The 16804-nt window shown below is 44.5% G+C and overlaps 1 protein-coding gene across 1 annotated transcript in view; it reads right to left on the bottom strand.

Moving 5' to 3' along the window:
- The window catches only part of OSBP2 (oxysterol binding protein 2), a 179635-nt gene that overhangs the window by 122488 nt on the left and 40343 nt on the right, over positions 1 to 16804 (bottom strand). The window contains exon 2 of the mRNA XM_063086704.1: positions 5316 to 5524. Coding sequence (XP_062942774.1) covers positions 5316 to 5524 — 209 coding nt within the window. The remainder of the gene's footprint in view (positions 1 to 5315; positions 5525 to 16804) is intronic.

Below are 16804 nucleotides of genomic sequence, written 5' to 3'. Positions count from 1 at the left end.
GACTTGCCACAGAGCAGGGTGGGTTGTGAGGCAAGGCCACAGGGAGAAGGTTAGGGAGGGAGGAGGTGTCAGGAAGGGTGGAGGAACACAGGATGGCTTGGCCCCCTGGAGCAGTGCCCAGGGATAACAGGGACACGTGGGTTCATTTCTTCCTCAGAAGCAGTAAGGGTGGAAGACAGAACTCAAGTTAAATCAAACCAACAAAAACATGGTAGTTGCCAAACTGAGCCCAGTCCCCATCCTTTGGCTCTGCTAGAAGTCACCCTAATGCAAGGATGAGAACGAGGGCAGCACCATGGATGCACCGTGGCCACATGCATGCATGAAGGCTGGCTCTAGGTCTTTCTGAACCCCAGGGCAGCCAGCCACAGCCATGGCTGTGGGGTCTCAGCCTTTTGACCTCATCCCTTGAGGCACCTTCAGAAGTCACAGTCAACCCTCGGGCCAAGCTGCCTATGGAGCTGCTAGCAGGTCACAGGAACCCAGTACAGCAGAGGTCACGTGGCCTGGGGTCAGTGAGGGGCAGGGGTCAGAGAATGCCATTAGGTGGGTCCCGAGCCCGGGGTCCCTGCCAGGCAGCAGGGCAGTGGCAGGACCTGGGCCTGAGTGTTTTGTCCTGTTTTGATTGGGAACCACAGCCTTCGGTCCCGGGGTCACCACGGAAACGAGATGCACAGGCTCTCTCTGCCCTGGAGGAACTTAGGGTTTATCGAGGAGATGAACCATAAGTAAACAAATCAGTCAATTAATAACTGCAGATGGCAGTGAAGGAAATAACAAGGATGATATCATGGAGATATCTCAAGAGAAGGGACAGTTTACAGCCCTCTGAAGTGACATTAAGCTGAGATCTAAAGGGTGGGAGTCAGGCAGGCCGAGGGCAGGGGCAGGAGTGTTCTAGGCAGAGAGACCAGCAAGTGCAAAGGCCCTGAAGCAGGAGCTGAGCCCGTGAGCGAGGGGAACAGGAGGGAAGGAGGTGGCCAGCAGAGGCCTGGTCACACAGGGCCTGCCAGCCAGTGTGGGAGGAGTTGGACTTTACCCAAAGAGCACTGGCAAGCCACCCACGATGATTTTGTGCGTGTGTGTGATGAAACCAACATAAAACTTACCATCCTGACCAGTTTTTAAATATATGGTTTAGTGATGTTTAGTACATCACAATGTTGTACAATTATCACCTTTCTAGTTCCACAATACTGTCACTGCCCCGAAGGGAAGCCCCATACCCATTAGGCAGTCACTCCCCATCTCCCCCTGCCTCCAGCCCCTAGCAACCATTAGTCTTCTTTCTGTCTCTACGGATTTACCTATTCTGGATATTTCACTTAAGTGGAACATACAATATGTGACCTTATGAGTCTGGCTTCTCTCTCTCAGCATGTTTTCAAAATCCATCCGTGTTGCAGCATGTGTCAGCATTTCATTCCTTTTCATGGCTGAGTAACATTCCGCTGTAGGAATACACCACATTTTATTCATCCATTCATCCACTGATGGGCATGTGGGTTGCTTTCACCTTTTGGCTACTGGGACTAGCGCTGTTATTATCATTCATGGACAAGTTTCTGTGTGAACACTGTTTTCATTTCTTTTGGATATATACCCAGGAGTGGAATTTCTGGGTCATATGGTAACTCTATGCTTAGCTTACTGAGGAGCTGTCAAACTATTTTCCAAGTAGCTGCCCCATTTTACATTCCCACCAGCAATGTATAAGGATTCCAATTTCTCCACATCCTTGCTGACATGTTTTCTTTTTCTTTTTTTTAGTAATAGCCATCTTTATTGGGTATGAAGTGATATCTCATTGTGGTTTTGATTTGCATTTTCTCAATGACTAATAATGTTGAGTATCTTTTCGTGTGTTTATTAGCCATTTGTATATCTTCTTTGGAGAAATGTCTATTCAGGTCCTTTGCCCATTTTTTAACGAGTAGTTTATCTTTTTTGTTACTAAGTTGTAAGGGTTCCTTATATATTCTGAATGCTAAACCCTTATCAAAACTATGGTTTGTAAATATTGTCTCCCATTCTGTGGGTTGCCCTTTCCTTTTTTTGATTGTGTCCTTTAATGCACAGAAGTTTTAATTTTGAAGTCCAGTTTATCTATTTCTTCTTGGTTGCTTGTGCTTTTGGTGTGATATCTAAAAAATTATTGCCAAATCCAAGATCATGAAAATTTACTTCCACTTTTATTCTAAGAGATTCATGGTTTTAGCTTTTATATTTAGATCTTTGATTCATTTTGAGTTACTTTTCATATATGGTATGAGGGAGGGGTCCAATTTCATGCTTTTTTAATGTATGCTTTTATAGCTATAAATTTCCCTCTGAGCACTGCTTTTGCTGAATCCCATAAATTTTAGTATATTGTGTTCTTGTTTTTATTCATCTCAAAGTATTTTATAATTTCCCTTGTGATTCATCTTTGATCCACTGGCTGTTTGTGTTGTTTAATTTTCATATATTTATAAATTTTCCAGTGTTTCTTCTGTTACTGATTTCTAGATTCATTCCACTGTGCCCAGAAAAAATACTTCATATGATTTAAATCTTTTTAAATGTATTGAGATTTGTTTTGTGGCCTAATATATGGTCTATCCTGGAGAATGTTCCACATGTACTCAAGAAGAAAGTGTGTTCTGATGTTTGGTGGAGTGTTCAGTACATGTTTGTTAAGTCTAGTTAGTTTCTAGCACCCAAGAGTTTTAAGCAGTGTAGTTATATTATCAAATTCCCATTTTAAACATGTCCTTTTGCTTGCTCTTTGGAGAACTGACTGGAGACAGAAAGACACTCAAGAGGCTATTGCAGACATCTAGGTAAGAGGGGATGGTACCTGGACTAGGGTGTCGCACAAAAGCTGGAGAGTGGCAAATGGTTTCACTTGCCTTCCTTCAGGATGAGACAGGGTCCACAGTCCAGGAAGAGACAGACAGGCTCCGGATGACCCACAGCGGCCTGCTTAGAGCACTGTCTGTGCCTTTGACCTAGCTGGGCCCAGGGAGAACCGCACTGGGCAGTCTTCTCTCATTCAGGACTACCCCAAGCTGACTCCAAGACAGGCAAAAAGTTACAAACCACAATTTCCTGACATCAGCCTGAGAACTCTGGGAGGAGGACACGACCTTGAAGAGAAGGCCATCAAAAGGGCTATTTTTCAAGACATAATCAGGTGGCCTCAACCTTTCTATAAACACATAGTAGCTGCCTGAAGTCTTCTCCTTTACACATCAGTTCATTTGTGCTTCAAACAACCAAAAGGGGAGGAATCCTACCATTTCTCACTGACACATAGCATGTGCTCCCTTGAGCTGTACCTGAATGTTTGTCTCTGTTCTGTGTCCTTGCCAAGAAGGCTGCCCACTTGGGAACACAAGCCATGTGCTGTATCACACAAAATGAAGGAAGGTGAGCCTGAGGCTGCTCCTTCGGGGTCCCCACCTCTCCAGGAAGTCCAGGCTAGCAATCTCCAGCACAGCCCTGCAGAGTTAGCAAGCACTTCCTCCCCAGCGGAAAACTGTTCCAGAATGATTAATCCAATAAATGCCACCGGCTGCATTATTTCAGAAAGTTCCTAGAAAATGAAGAAATTTATTTCTTACTTTTATTTATTTATTTCTTAGAAAGGAGAAGCAGCAAAAGGAAGCTGGTTCTTCGGTGAGCAGCAGTGCATCCTCACTTGGCCAGTGTGGTTGTCCTGACCCGGCCACGCCACCAGCCACATCTTTTTGCCACAGTGGCTTTCCACAGGCATCCAAACTTAGACCACAAGTCCTGCTGGAGGTCTCAGCACAGCCCATGCCTGAGATGGCCCCCCACACCCTCCTACACTGGGAAATGGGCTGGTGCCCTGGGGAGTGGTACAAGGGTGCCAAGTTCAGCATTGTTGCTGACACACCAGAACCACATGAGGGCCAACCCTAGGGAAAAGAGTTACTGAGCAGGGGTACCCAGACTCCACAGAAGTAGGACAAAAGAGAAGACCAGACTGATGTTGGACACCCTTTGATGCACGTTGAGAAGCTAGTACTGGGGGAGTGACTTCAACGTGGACAGGCAGGGTATGGGGCACGGTGACTAATGTCACTAGCCCCTCTTTATGCTAAAGCTCCTTCCATGGGACTCATCGTCTCCCCACCCAGCCTATGAGGCAATCTTGGAGAGAGAGGCTGTGCCTGCTTCTTACCTGGAGCCCTGCCTCCCCAGAAAATGCACAGGTCTGTGGAAACACAGGCCATCTTTCTTATAACTTCTGAAGGATCACAGCTGCCCGACCCCCATTCCGGCATGTGTACACACACTCTGCACCTGTCACCAACATTTGCCATGGCTCTGGGCAGGCAAGGCTGGGGAGGCCAGCGTGCTCACACACGGTTGTTGGCGTCTCATGGTGCACCCCCATGGAAGGCAGTTTGACAATACCTCCTGGAATTACAAATGCACACGTCCACTGACCCAGCCACCCAGCTTCCTGGAAGGTACACTTCATTCATACTTGTACATGTGTGAAATGAAGTACTTGCAAGGTTACTCCTTGCAGCAGTGTGTCACAGAAAATAAGTAAGCAACCTAAATGCTCATCAACAGGCTGCAGGTTAAATAAACGATGGTGCATTCAGAGAATGAAATACTACTGTGAAAACAAAGAGGAAGCTTTTTATGTACTGACGGAGAAAAATTTCCAAGATTGCTAAATGGAAAAAAGCAAGATGGAGAGCTGCATTTATTTTGAAATAGGTACTTATTTGAATATTACGTAAAGACACAAGTATCTCTGGTTTCCTCTGGATGGGAGAACGGGGTGGGTGGCTGGGAACAGGAGTCAAATACAGACTTCACTGCATAGGCTTTTGAAACTATTGGTTTACAAATCACATAAAAACATTACATATTGAAAAATAAATTTATTAAAGTAAAAAGTAAAATGTCTTGCTCAGGACATCTGAGCTGGCCTCCCACCTTGCCTTTGCTTCTGGAGCTGACCCACCGCAGCCCCTGAAGGTCTGCTGAAGTCCAGGAACCCGGACTCGGCCAAAGAAATGCACACACAGCCCCGGCCCATCACAAACATTTCTATTCCGAGAAATGCCAGCCACCCTGCCACCCTGGCAGAGCACTAAGCGTCTTGAGTGTCTCACTGCTGAGGATGCACGGAGCTGAGTGGGAAGGACACAGATGCACCTTGACCTTGTGGGTTGGTCTGGACTAGCCTGGGTCTCCTGGTCACCACCTGCCCCCAACTACTTTCAATTCTCACTCTCTCCAGACCACAACACCACACATACACACCCACCATGCTGAGCACTCACTACCTGAATGGGTGTCCATCATGCGAACAGCCTTGGCCTTGGCCAGCTCCAGGGCGGTGATCCACTGCTGCCGGTCCAGCTCTGAGCTGGCCTTAAGGTGGTAGGTCCTTGCCCCGCTGATCAGCAAGATACCACAAGAGTCTTCTGTGTCAATATGCGCACTGGACAGGTTGATGGTTCCACGGCAGGTGTGGGCCATTTCACCCTGATTTCTGTAGGATGCAAGAGAAGGTATGTGGTGAAGCTCACAGACTCAATTGCTCCAGACTAAGGAAACCCTCAAGGCAAACTTCAGAATCAAGGCCCTTATTGCTGGGAGAGCCCTGGGTCAAAGTTGGGAGATAGTGTTTGATTAAGAGGTACTCTGAACCCCCATCTCCCCCCCATGAGGCAAGTGGCAGAGGGATGAGGGCCTGTATCCATGCCACATGCAGGGAGTGTCTGCTGTGGTCTAAGCTCTCGTGGACACCAAGAAACAGAGAAGAGGGGTGACTTCTCAGAGTCCAACAAGGCAGGGTGGAGTTTGGACTACATGCCAGACTCTTTCCACTAGGTCTCAGGACCATGGAACTGAAGTAGGTTGGGATCCTGGCACCAAAACTGATTGGAGGCCCAGAGCCCAAGGGGGTGGACTCAGAAGCACCTGCTGTAGGAGCAGTCGGGGAACAGCATCGCCCCTGATGTTGTCCTTTTGTTACATCGCAAGATCCACACAGCAAGGATGCCACCATTCTCTTCTGGCCCCACAAGGATGAGTCATAGGCACCAGCTGGGCTAACACAGCGCTAACTCATGATAAGTACAGTCCTCCTTGCTAGTTACGAGATTATGGAACTAATGGTATCAAAGTAAAGGGAAGCAGCAGGGACTAAAGTGTGTGGCATTTCCAATTGTGACCAGTGTCTGAAAACTGAGACCCAGTTATCATGACTGGATCTACTTAACTTACTCCCTTAGACACTAGAAGGCAAATCAGAACCCCCCCATGACTACAAAATCTCTTCCCACAGAGGACATTGGGAAAGGCAGCGCAACTGGTCGGCATTTAATACTGCCTATGGCAGGAGCTCACTCGGCAGTTTCTGCTGCCCTTTCATTCTCATTTATTTTCCCTGGCGATTCATCATCTGTCATTTTCCTGATTCTTCTACCAGCTCTAAAGTCAAGTGACTGGATACTCAATAAGACATTTATCTTTTTTTGAACAGCTGTTGCCTTTTCTGATTCCCTTCTGCTTTGGTCACATTCCTTAGAGAAGACGATGTCTTGCTGAAGGGAAGGCCAGATCTTAGGAGCTGGCATCTTTCACTCAAAGGAAACTCATTCTAGTTTACAAAACAGGCAAAGCTAGGCATACCTGCTGGAAGCCTAGTGTTTTTGATTTAAAGATGCTTTAGGCTAGAGATTGTTCAGGTGTTAAATAGTGTATTGACTAACCAAAAAAAAAAAAAAAAAGACACAGTGGCTTTGTTCAAAAAGAAGAAAGGGGTGAACAGTGTTCCAGGCAGAGGGCACAGCAGGGGCAAAAGACCACGAGGCAAGGAGGAGTTTACAACTTTCTGAGAACAGAAAAGAGTTCTGGATTGAGAACAAGAGAATGACTGGGGAAAAATGAAGCTAGAAAATCAGGCAGGGACCAAATGCAATCCCCTGCAGTCTACATGAAGGAGTTAGACACTTCTCGTAAAACTAAAACAGCGAGCTTCCTGGGCCTAATAGCAAGAAAGAAGCAGAGAAGGTCAAGAGCTCCAGAAGTTTCTGTGGAAAAATGGAGAATGAAGTGCCTTGTACAGGGCGGGAGATGGAAGCCAGGCCACTGTGTGAAATCAGGGCTGGGCTGGAAGTTATAAAAAGCAGTGATCATACTGGATTACAACCCATTGACTTAAAAAATACGAATGAGTCCATCCCGATAGAAGTAAACAATGAAAGGAATAAATAAACGGGGAGAAGGAACAGATATTCTTTAACAAAAGCAGATGAAATTAGCAGCATAGAAAACCACTAAATGCAACGTGGATCCTGGATTGGAAGATAAAATAGAAAGAAAGACTGGAAAAATAAGTGAAATTTGAAAAAAGTCTGGAGTTTAGTTAACAGTATTATAACATGTTAATTTCCTAGTTTTGCTAATTGTACTTTGGTGAGGTAAGATATTAACATGAGGGGAAGCCAGGTGAAAGGTAGACAGGAACTCTGCAGTACTTTTGTAACTTTTCTGTAAGGCTCAGTTATTTCAAAAGTAAAAAAAAAAAAAAAAAAAAAAAAAAAAAAAAAAAAAAAAAAATTAATGCCGATATCACCTTCTTCTCAGGGTCATAGCTGATACAAATTCTTGTGGCCAAAACCTGAACTCACTTGCCTTCAGGCTCACTGACTGGACTGGAGATATTTCCGATGTTACTGAAGGGCAGAAGCCCCAAGTCCCCATCAAAGGATCAGGTTCTAGACTGGACTCTCCAGGGGACGAGGCAGAGGCATTTAAAAAAAATCACTAGACCAAAAAGAGGAAAGTGGTGAGTGATGCGGAGGGATGGAGACAGGACCTCCCTGTCAAGATGAGCCTCAAAACCAAAACTCAAAACCAGTGAAGAAAACCAGTGCTGATAAAGAAGCCAACAAAGTCGATGCCTCAGAAGATGAGTCATTTCAAACAAAATAGAATTAACAGAACACTATGAAAAGGATTTAGTATAAACAGGTTTAGGATTCTCAGAGATGAAAGAATGATATCAATGAAAGGAGGGATAATGTATGAAATAAAAGCTGATGAAAATGAAACAAAAACAACAACAAAAAAGCCCCGCCATGTAAAGCCAAGGTCAAGGATTCAGAGCCCTATACTGGCCAGGCGCAAAAAAAAAGAAAAGAAAAAGAAAAAATGAAACAAGAACAGGTAGACATGAAAAAGTAAAAAGAGCATTTCAGAAAAGGAAAATATAGCAGATTAGCTTTTCTAAGCCACCCAGTACCCAAATCTAAATGGAACCTTTCCTGTTTCTAATTAAGGTTACTTATGGGTCTTGAGGCGGTTACTTTAATTTTTCAGTTTTACTTTTCTGCATTATTTGGAAGAAATTATATTATGGAATATGTGAATTTGGGGGCTAAAGGCCCTTAAAATTATCAAGGTCAAATGCAATGGCTGGTCCTAGAATTTAGCTCCGCTCTTTTTTCTTTCATTTAGATGTTTCATATTCAATCCATTCTTCGCCAGTAACCAAAGTATTATTTTTTTATTCTGTTTGTCCAGTTGTTTAAAACTTTCAATGGTTTCAAACTCAGTCCTGAAAGGGCTGAAAAGTAAGGGACATATCCTGAAATTCAGACTGCTGTTTGGGCGTGGTGCACCTGCTCATGCTATATATAAAAGATTCTGTTTCTCCCACTACGAATCCTGGTTGAGGTAACCCTCTCTATGAAGGTCGACCTTCCACGGCTGCCCAATAGTCCAGATGGTAGCAAGGTTAAAGCCCCACTCACAGTATGCTGTGGACCCGGGCCCTGCAGGCCGCAGTGGCAAGTCTGCTCCCCGGGAGACTACGCAGGCATGCCACAACCCAGACCCATCTATTCTCACTGAGCCCCAGGTGGCTTCAGTGGCCTCCCTACCACGAGACAAACCAGGCCATGTCCTAGAACTTCCCAGTTACATCAGAGCTCATAGCTAACATACATGTTCCTATATCTTCTGCTGTTTCTATCTAATGATATCCTTGATACCTAATGGATATCTGATGTATTTAGTACAAGTAGAAACAAAATATGAAGCACCTGCAGTATAACTTAACTGCACGAGAACTTAACCACAACCTACATCCTATTACGTGAGCTACACCGACTGTCAGCCAAATAATACTCAGTAGTGATCCAGGTCACACTCTCACCTCTGGCAAGGACATTGGCTATCAGAACTTGGAAGCCCATAATAGTTAATATAGCACTTTCTAAGCCACGGAGACCACCTCTGGCAAGTGACTAGCCCATCTATATTAGACACAAACCTTGTTCACCACCTCAGACTCCCTTCGCCATGTCCTCCATTACGTCTCTTAGTGCCCCATTAGAGTCGAGCGCCCCTCCATTTCTGAGCTTGGGAGAAGTGCTGTATCTCAGAGTGTGGAATCTGACTTCCTGAGTGGCCATGAGAAGCTGGTTTCCTGCAACCCACCGTGTGGAAAGGTTAGCGCCATGACCAGTGGGAAATGGGAAGTGGATGGGAACCAAGGAGGTAAATCACTTATCCCCTCTGTGGACCTCTCCAAGGTATCCTTGCAAACCTTCTGGAGAAGTCCATAAGCCCAGAGATGGCTCAGAGAGCATGAGTGGCCTCTGTGACCCTTGCATTTTGCTGTGAAGCAGTGGCCAGCACCTTAAAGCATCATCACACCACGATGCCTCCTTCCCTTGTCTTTCTCTCCCTCCTTTTGCCTCCAATCTTGCTGCTCCACTGAGCACCCAACCTGCCAGCAGTAGAGACCAATGCTGAATCCTCCAAAATACAGCCTGTTCCTTGAGAAGAACCAGACAGCCACCAACTGTATCAGACCCCTTCCACTTTGGAGAGATAGGCAATTTGTCCTTGATGGAATCAGTGTGCTCTCTGGTCGTGGGGTTGTCTTCCCTGCCTGTAGTGCCTCCAGCAGCACCATGGCCCAAAGTTACCGAATGCCTCATCTGGCACCTGGATTCCTGTACAGCACAGCTCAGACCAAGTGGCCCATTGCAGCCAAGGAGGTGCACCAATGACTCCTAACCATGGTTTCACTGGTCTCATGTGAACACTGCCATCACTCAGAATAATGGAATGACATACTGAACACTGAGCTAAGGCACCAACTGGAGAGATGTCCCTCAGGCTTCAGCCTCTGTCCTCCAGGATGCAGTATATGCCTTGAACTGACAGCTGGTATCTGGTGCCACGTCCCCTGTAACTACAGCAGATGGGCCCAGGAGTGGCCCTGCTTATACCACACAGGGTAACCCCTTGCAGAGTTTGTGCTTCCCATCCCCACACACTTGGACTTGGCTGAGTCAGTGGTTCTACTTTGGGGGTGAGAAGGAAATGTGACACCATAAAGCTTCTACTGAACTGGAAGATGACACTACCAGCTGGCCACCTTCAGCTCCTCATGCTGGTGACCAATGAAGAAGGGAGTGACTACACTGCCGAGGTCACTGATCCTAATTGCTGTGAGGAGTTAGGTTGGTGGCCCTTATGGGGATGGGAGAAGAATGTCTGGAATGGAAACTGGAGGAGTCCCTGGGGTACCTCCTCATACTTCCATGTCTGGTAATGGCTGTTAATGTGCAAGGCAACAACGAATCCACACCCCTCAAGACAAATGTCGCAGACCAGCCAAAGTGCTGGTGGAGACAGAAGAAGATCTAGAATGGGGAGTGGAGGAGGAAGATGATGAATATCAATGACAGCGTCGGACCAGACACTGCAGTAGCCAATGAGCTTGTTTCACAATCTTCTTGCATTTGTCTTCTAGGCGACCCCAACTGGCTACCACCAAGAAGTAGCCTCTGTCACCAATCAGACTTGTACCTCCCTGCTCAGGGAAGGGATGAAGATGTCTTCATTCTCTAAGGAAAATGGAGGGTCCCACATTGAAGCAGGAAAGCTCATATCATGGGAGGGCACGAGCTCCAGGTGCAGACTGCATGGGACACAAACCTCGTGCGCCCTCCCAGATTCCCTTGACAGCCTCCTTTATTGTCTCTCTTGGTCTGTGACTCACCACACCATGCTGTCCCTCTACTTCTGGACTTGTATGCAATGCCACAGTGGGAAACGGGAGATGAAAATGATCAGGGCAGATAAATTCCCCCTTCGTCCTTCCCTCTGTGGACTGCTTTGAGTTGTGTTTTCTCCTTGCATCCTCTTCTGGAAGAGTCCATGTGCCAGGCAAACATGCTTGCTGAGCGACCCACTGTGTCTCTCTGCAGCTCCCTGTGAAGTGACATCCAGCAAGGGAAAGCACCAGGTAGTCACTTTCATCTTTCCTCTGCCTCGCTTGCTGTTGTTACCCTGCCACCCTGGGATTGCATCTCCTGAACAAAGTGTCAGCTCTTTCATCCTTGCCTTGGGCTAAATTTTCCAAGGGATCCTCACAAAAAATGTCCACGGGCAACAAAATGAATTGACATGGCAGCAAATTTGAATCCAGACACACAGAAACAGTAAAACTACCAGAGCAAAGCACTCAGCCTAGGTAACTCACCCAGCGCTAGCTCAGACTGACCTCGATTCACTTGGAAAATTCCCATCCAACCTTCCAAATTCTAATCCAGCAAGCACTTCCTGTGGACAACTATATAAAGGTACGGTGCTAGAAACTGGGGAGGGGTAGATATAAAGATAAATAAGACACATTTTTCTGGCCTCAAAGAACATTCTATCCTGTGAAGGAGACAGGCCTGTAAATTGAAGGCACTGTTTAATAAACACAGGGAAATAAACTCAAAATAAAGATAGCATTCACCTCATGAAAATTCATTGAGCTACACCCTTACAGTTTGCCTACTTTCCTGCCCCCAAGCCATGCACTCTTTCCCCTGCACACCTGGCATGCTTCATGTGACACATGGTCATCTGTCAGATGAACCGCATGGAGGCCCTGTATCAATTCATTAGTTAGACAGCAGCACATTCATTCCTTTTTTTTTTCTCCTTGGTTTAGAAGATTTTGTTTATTTTTTTCATTATGGTAAAATATATACATAATATAAAATTTACCTTTCAGCCAGCAAGGAAGAATTCTCTGGCTTCCATATCTGTCATTTCCTCTTTCCTTATTTTCGTGTTTTCATTTATAATCTCAAAAAGTCATCAGAGCTGGTCAAATGACACCGTTTGGAAAACACGCAACATCACAGACACCAGAGGCTGCCCATGGAACAGAAGCATCTACTAACGTACTGTTCACTTCCAAAGATGAGACTATCACTATGAGACCTGATACATTTCTTTTTGCTCCTGGCCTCGTCCTTTGCCATTTAAAGCTTCTCTTGAGAAATGTTAAATAAACACTGTTACAAGAACCTATCTAATGTAATTTTTAAAAAGGAAAATAAAAAAGGAGACTACAAAGCCATTCTCCCATTACTGAAATTCCCATCTCTACACTCTTACACAAACAGGGGAAGACAGGCAGTAACTTACAAAGCACAGCAGATCAGGGCAACTTATGTAGCGCTTCACTCCCTATGAGAGACTGTCACAAACATGACTCTTTCAACCCTTACAGGGCCCATAAGGTGGGCAAAGTGGACACTGGTTTGCTTAGCAAATATTTATCAAGCATATTCCATATGGCAGGCTCCTGTAAGATGGAATTAGACCCATTTTACAGCCAAGAAAGGGAAGGAAGCCAAAAAAAGATAAATCACGTGATCCTGTCCATAGAACTGGTAAACACAAAAGCCAGAACTAGAACTGGGCTCTCCCATGAAGAATTCTGGGGTACCTGTCCAGAAATGACATTTTGGTTTACTTGGTCATTATCTGTATCCACCTCTTGGAAGCTAAAACATAAGTTCCATGACACACATAGCTGGTCTGTCTTGTCCCTGCCCAACTCAGAGGTAACGCATGAAGAAAGCTCCAGGATGATGTGCTGTGTGCTGGCTGAGTGAATTAATGCATGAGTGTTAGACAAAGAGCAGAACAAAACTGGGAGATGATCTAGCACAGCCCACAGGACAGTGCCTTCAGCCTAATGGCCCTACCCAAAGTTCTGCCAACTTCGCGTGCCTAAGTGTAATAACAGGGTAACACCACCCCACAACATTTACATCACTCCCCAAAAATCCATCAGACCCTTTTTGTGGTCCCACCAAAATGTCAGAATACTGTGCCTAACCCTGCAATGTCTAAGGTGGTTCTTAATATCATTAAGTAGAAAGTCAGTCACAGAAGATTAGGCAAATGCTTTAAGATCTCAAATTTAGTCTAAAATGTCAAGTAAGAAATGGATGAATGTGACACTTTTTCTGCCAATGCAACAACAGCAACAACAAACCACAGTATCTTTCCATGTCATTACAGTTTCGAATTGTGAGATTGGTCAGGCTGAAGTCTCGTCCCTGACCTTCACCAAGCAGAATTCCAAGTCCTTTCCATCATGCCCCCATCCACCCCTTCACTCCAGCTGCCCTGCTCAGCCCTGCAGTGGGCCATGGTCACCTCTGACCTAGACAACACCCACAGCTTCTTCATCGGTCTCTCTGTATCTGCCCTTGCCCCTGCCAGTCCACTCCCATGCTGCATTTTTCTAAAACTTCATTCAAAGCCTGTCAACATTCTGCTTACAACTCTTCAACTACTCCCCCTCTTTAGGATGAAGCCCCTGCTCCTGTACAAGACTGACCAGTCCTTCCTGAGCTGGCTCCTTCCTGATCGCTGCTCCCATGCTCCCAGTCTGCCAGTTTCCTGGCTGAGCTTGCCTTGTGCACATGCTGTTCCCTCAGTCTGCATGCTGTTCCCTCCACCTGCATGCTCTCTCTGTCCCATCACCCATTTGTTACCTCATCCTGCAGGCCAGTTGAAATGCCACTTCTGCCAAGAAACATTCTTTATATACCCTGCTAGGCTCCCATCGCCCCTCGGGCTTCCTCCCTCACTGCTCCTTCCATATTGTATTCTGACTGCCACTTTATCTATCTGAAGCACAGTCCATGGCTCTGTAATTCACTGCTATATCTCCAGAAGCTAGCACAGTGTTGGCCACATAGTTTGTGCTCAGTAAATATTTGTTAAATGAATGTATTCAACTTCAAACACCTTTAATCTGATCACGAAGACCATTACTTTCCAAAGAAAACAGTGTTTCAGTGCAAGTTTTTTTTTTTTTTTTATAATCAAGATGGTCTTATAAATTCATTTTGGTAAAGCATATGTAAAATACCAAGGAAATAGTGTTATTCCTAAAATCAACCCATAAGAAAAATAAGTAATAGCTAAGCAACAAACACAGGTTTTCCTGTCCCTATTAGGGGGCAAAGTTTTAAAAAGTGCTCATCCTAAATCCTGTAGCTGTGTGCATAACAGGTTTAATAGTGAGTCTTATCAAAGATATAAAGCCTCAGCAAAGAAATAGAAGATATATAGAAACAAATGGAAATTTTAGAACTGAAAAATATGATAAGCAAAATAAAAAACTCAATGATGGTTTCAACAGCAGAAGGACGGGACAGAAGAAAAATTCAGTTAACTTAAAGACTAGAACAATAGAAATTACCCAATCTGAACACCAGAAAAATAACAGACTAAAAAAATTCAAAAAACGAACAGAGCCTAGGGACCTGTAGGACTAACACAAAAGATCTAACTTTTGTGTCATCGGTGTCCCAGAAGGAGAAAGAGAAGAAAGAATGCAGGGCAGAAGAAGTACTTGAAGAAATAATAGCTGAAAACTTCTCCAATTTGGCAAAAGACTTCAATCCACAGATTCAAGAAGCTGAGCAAATCCAAACTGGGGAAACCAAAGAAATTCACATCAAGACACAGAGCCAAACTTCTGAAAACATAAGAAAAGACAAAAAAAAAAAAAAGACACCTTGAACACAGTGAGACAGAGGCAACACTTTACCTAAGGAGAAACAATGTGAATGGTATAGAATTTCATCAGACCCACGGAGGCCAGAAGGAACTGGCACAACATTTTCCAAGTGCTGAAAGAAAAACTGTCAACCCAGAATCCTATATTCAGTGAAAATATCCTTCGGGAATGAAGGAAAAGTAAAAGCATTCTCAGATGAAAGACAACTAGAAGAATTTGTTGCCAGCAAATCTACCCTAAAAGTATGGCTAAAGGAAGTTCTCTTAACAACAACAACAAAAAAAAGTGATAAAAGAAAGAATCTTAAAACATCAGCAAGGAAGAAAACAAGAAGCAGAAATATGAGTTAAGGCAATAGACTTTTCTTGGGTTTTCTAAATTATGTTTGATGAATGAAGCAAAAATTAAAACATTGTCTGATACGGTTCTACATGCATGTATGCAGATTTCCGCTAAGGGTCCAACCCATTTGTTTGATAACTGGTGAATAAAAGAAAGCACGGAGCCTTTTTTCTGCCATTCCCATATTCACTAAGCCACTGGCTAACCACATGGTTGATGAGGGGAAGTATCTCTTTACAGAATTATTCCCACTAATAACTACAAAAGGAATGATGGAATATCATTTTGCAATCCATAATGAACTAATAGGTCTAAAAAATTATCAACAATGGCTGCTGGTGTGTGTGCGTGCGTGCGCGCGTGCGCGTGTGTGTAAGAGAGAGGCGGAGCGGGGGTAACCAGACAATAGGTGCCTACTTTCAATGTACCTATGAACCATTTTGCCAATATAAGTGAATCTGACTCTGACCCAAACCTCTAGCTATCAGTTAACAGGAAATAAAGGAGACAGAACAGTATTACCAACAACATTATAGAGATGTAATCAACAAAATCCAGTCTGTGGGAAACTACAGAACAAATGACTCAGTTTCTTCAACAAATAAATTGCAAGCGGAAAAAAAGGGAGGAGGGAGAACCTAAAAATCAAAAGAAATTAGGGAGCCCCTTCCCTTCCCTAGGTGGCGCTAAGGCCTTGCGGATTCAGACAGCGCAGCCAGCAGTACCAGCGCAGCCAGGCACCAAGGCAGGGGGATTTGGCCAGGTGGCCCGCAAGTTCAGCAGGGTCAAGAAAAGTCAACCAGCATGACTGGCTGCTCAGGAATCACGGTCATTTGGCCAGCATGTCTGGCAAGATAGTTACAAACAAGGGGTGAGCAAAAAAGTAAATATACTAAGGATAACAGGAGCCAGATCTCTTACTGTTAGAGATGGAAGTTGGAAATATGGAACTGGGAAGGTTAGAATAACCTATCTCTACCCACCAAGACAGCCTGGAAGCAATAATGTCCCAGTAACAATGAGCACACCTAGCACCCAGATCTTGGCTTCCAGATACATTTTCCTCAGGGCTCATTGGGGAAATGGCAGATTCCAGCACAAGATGAACCAGGAACATTTCGTTGTGCCAAAAAAGTAAGGAAGTGTTCACAAAGTGATTGAGGATGTCAAAAGGACACAGGAGAAGCTTAAAAGGACTCTTCCTAGCCAAAGCTGCGACAATTTGAGCATCAAAATAAATGATAGTTATAGATAATAACACACTGGATAAAATAGAAATCCATGAGTTCATACAGATAAAATAAAATAATAAAATAAATAAGATAAATAAATAAATGGAGGAGAAGTGTACAATGCCTACTAAGAAATGTAGAAGAAATGGTGTTATTAGAAAATCACCAACTGGCAACCATTAAAGTAATAACTGATTCAGGCAAGAATCATCAAAGGCTCCTAAAACCAGCAGATGGAGGTTTGTTGAAGAATAGAATTTTACATAGTCTCAATGTGTCTTCCCATAAAAATACTACTTACTTATTAATAATTATAAAATCCATTAGGTTTACAGTGGAGAAATCTGGC

The sequence above is a fragment of the Cynocephalus volans genome, chromosome 2 (assembly GCF_027409185.1).
Source record: "Cynocephalus volans isolate mCynVol1 chromosome 2, mCynVol1.pri, whole genome shotgun sequence".
NCBI classification, from domain to species: domain Eukaryota; kingdom Metazoa; phylum Chordata; class Mammalia; order Dermoptera; family Cynocephalidae; genus Cynocephalus; species Cynocephalus volans.
Note: the sequence above shows the minus strand (reverse complement) of the source record. Positions and strands in the feature narration are given on the sequence as shown.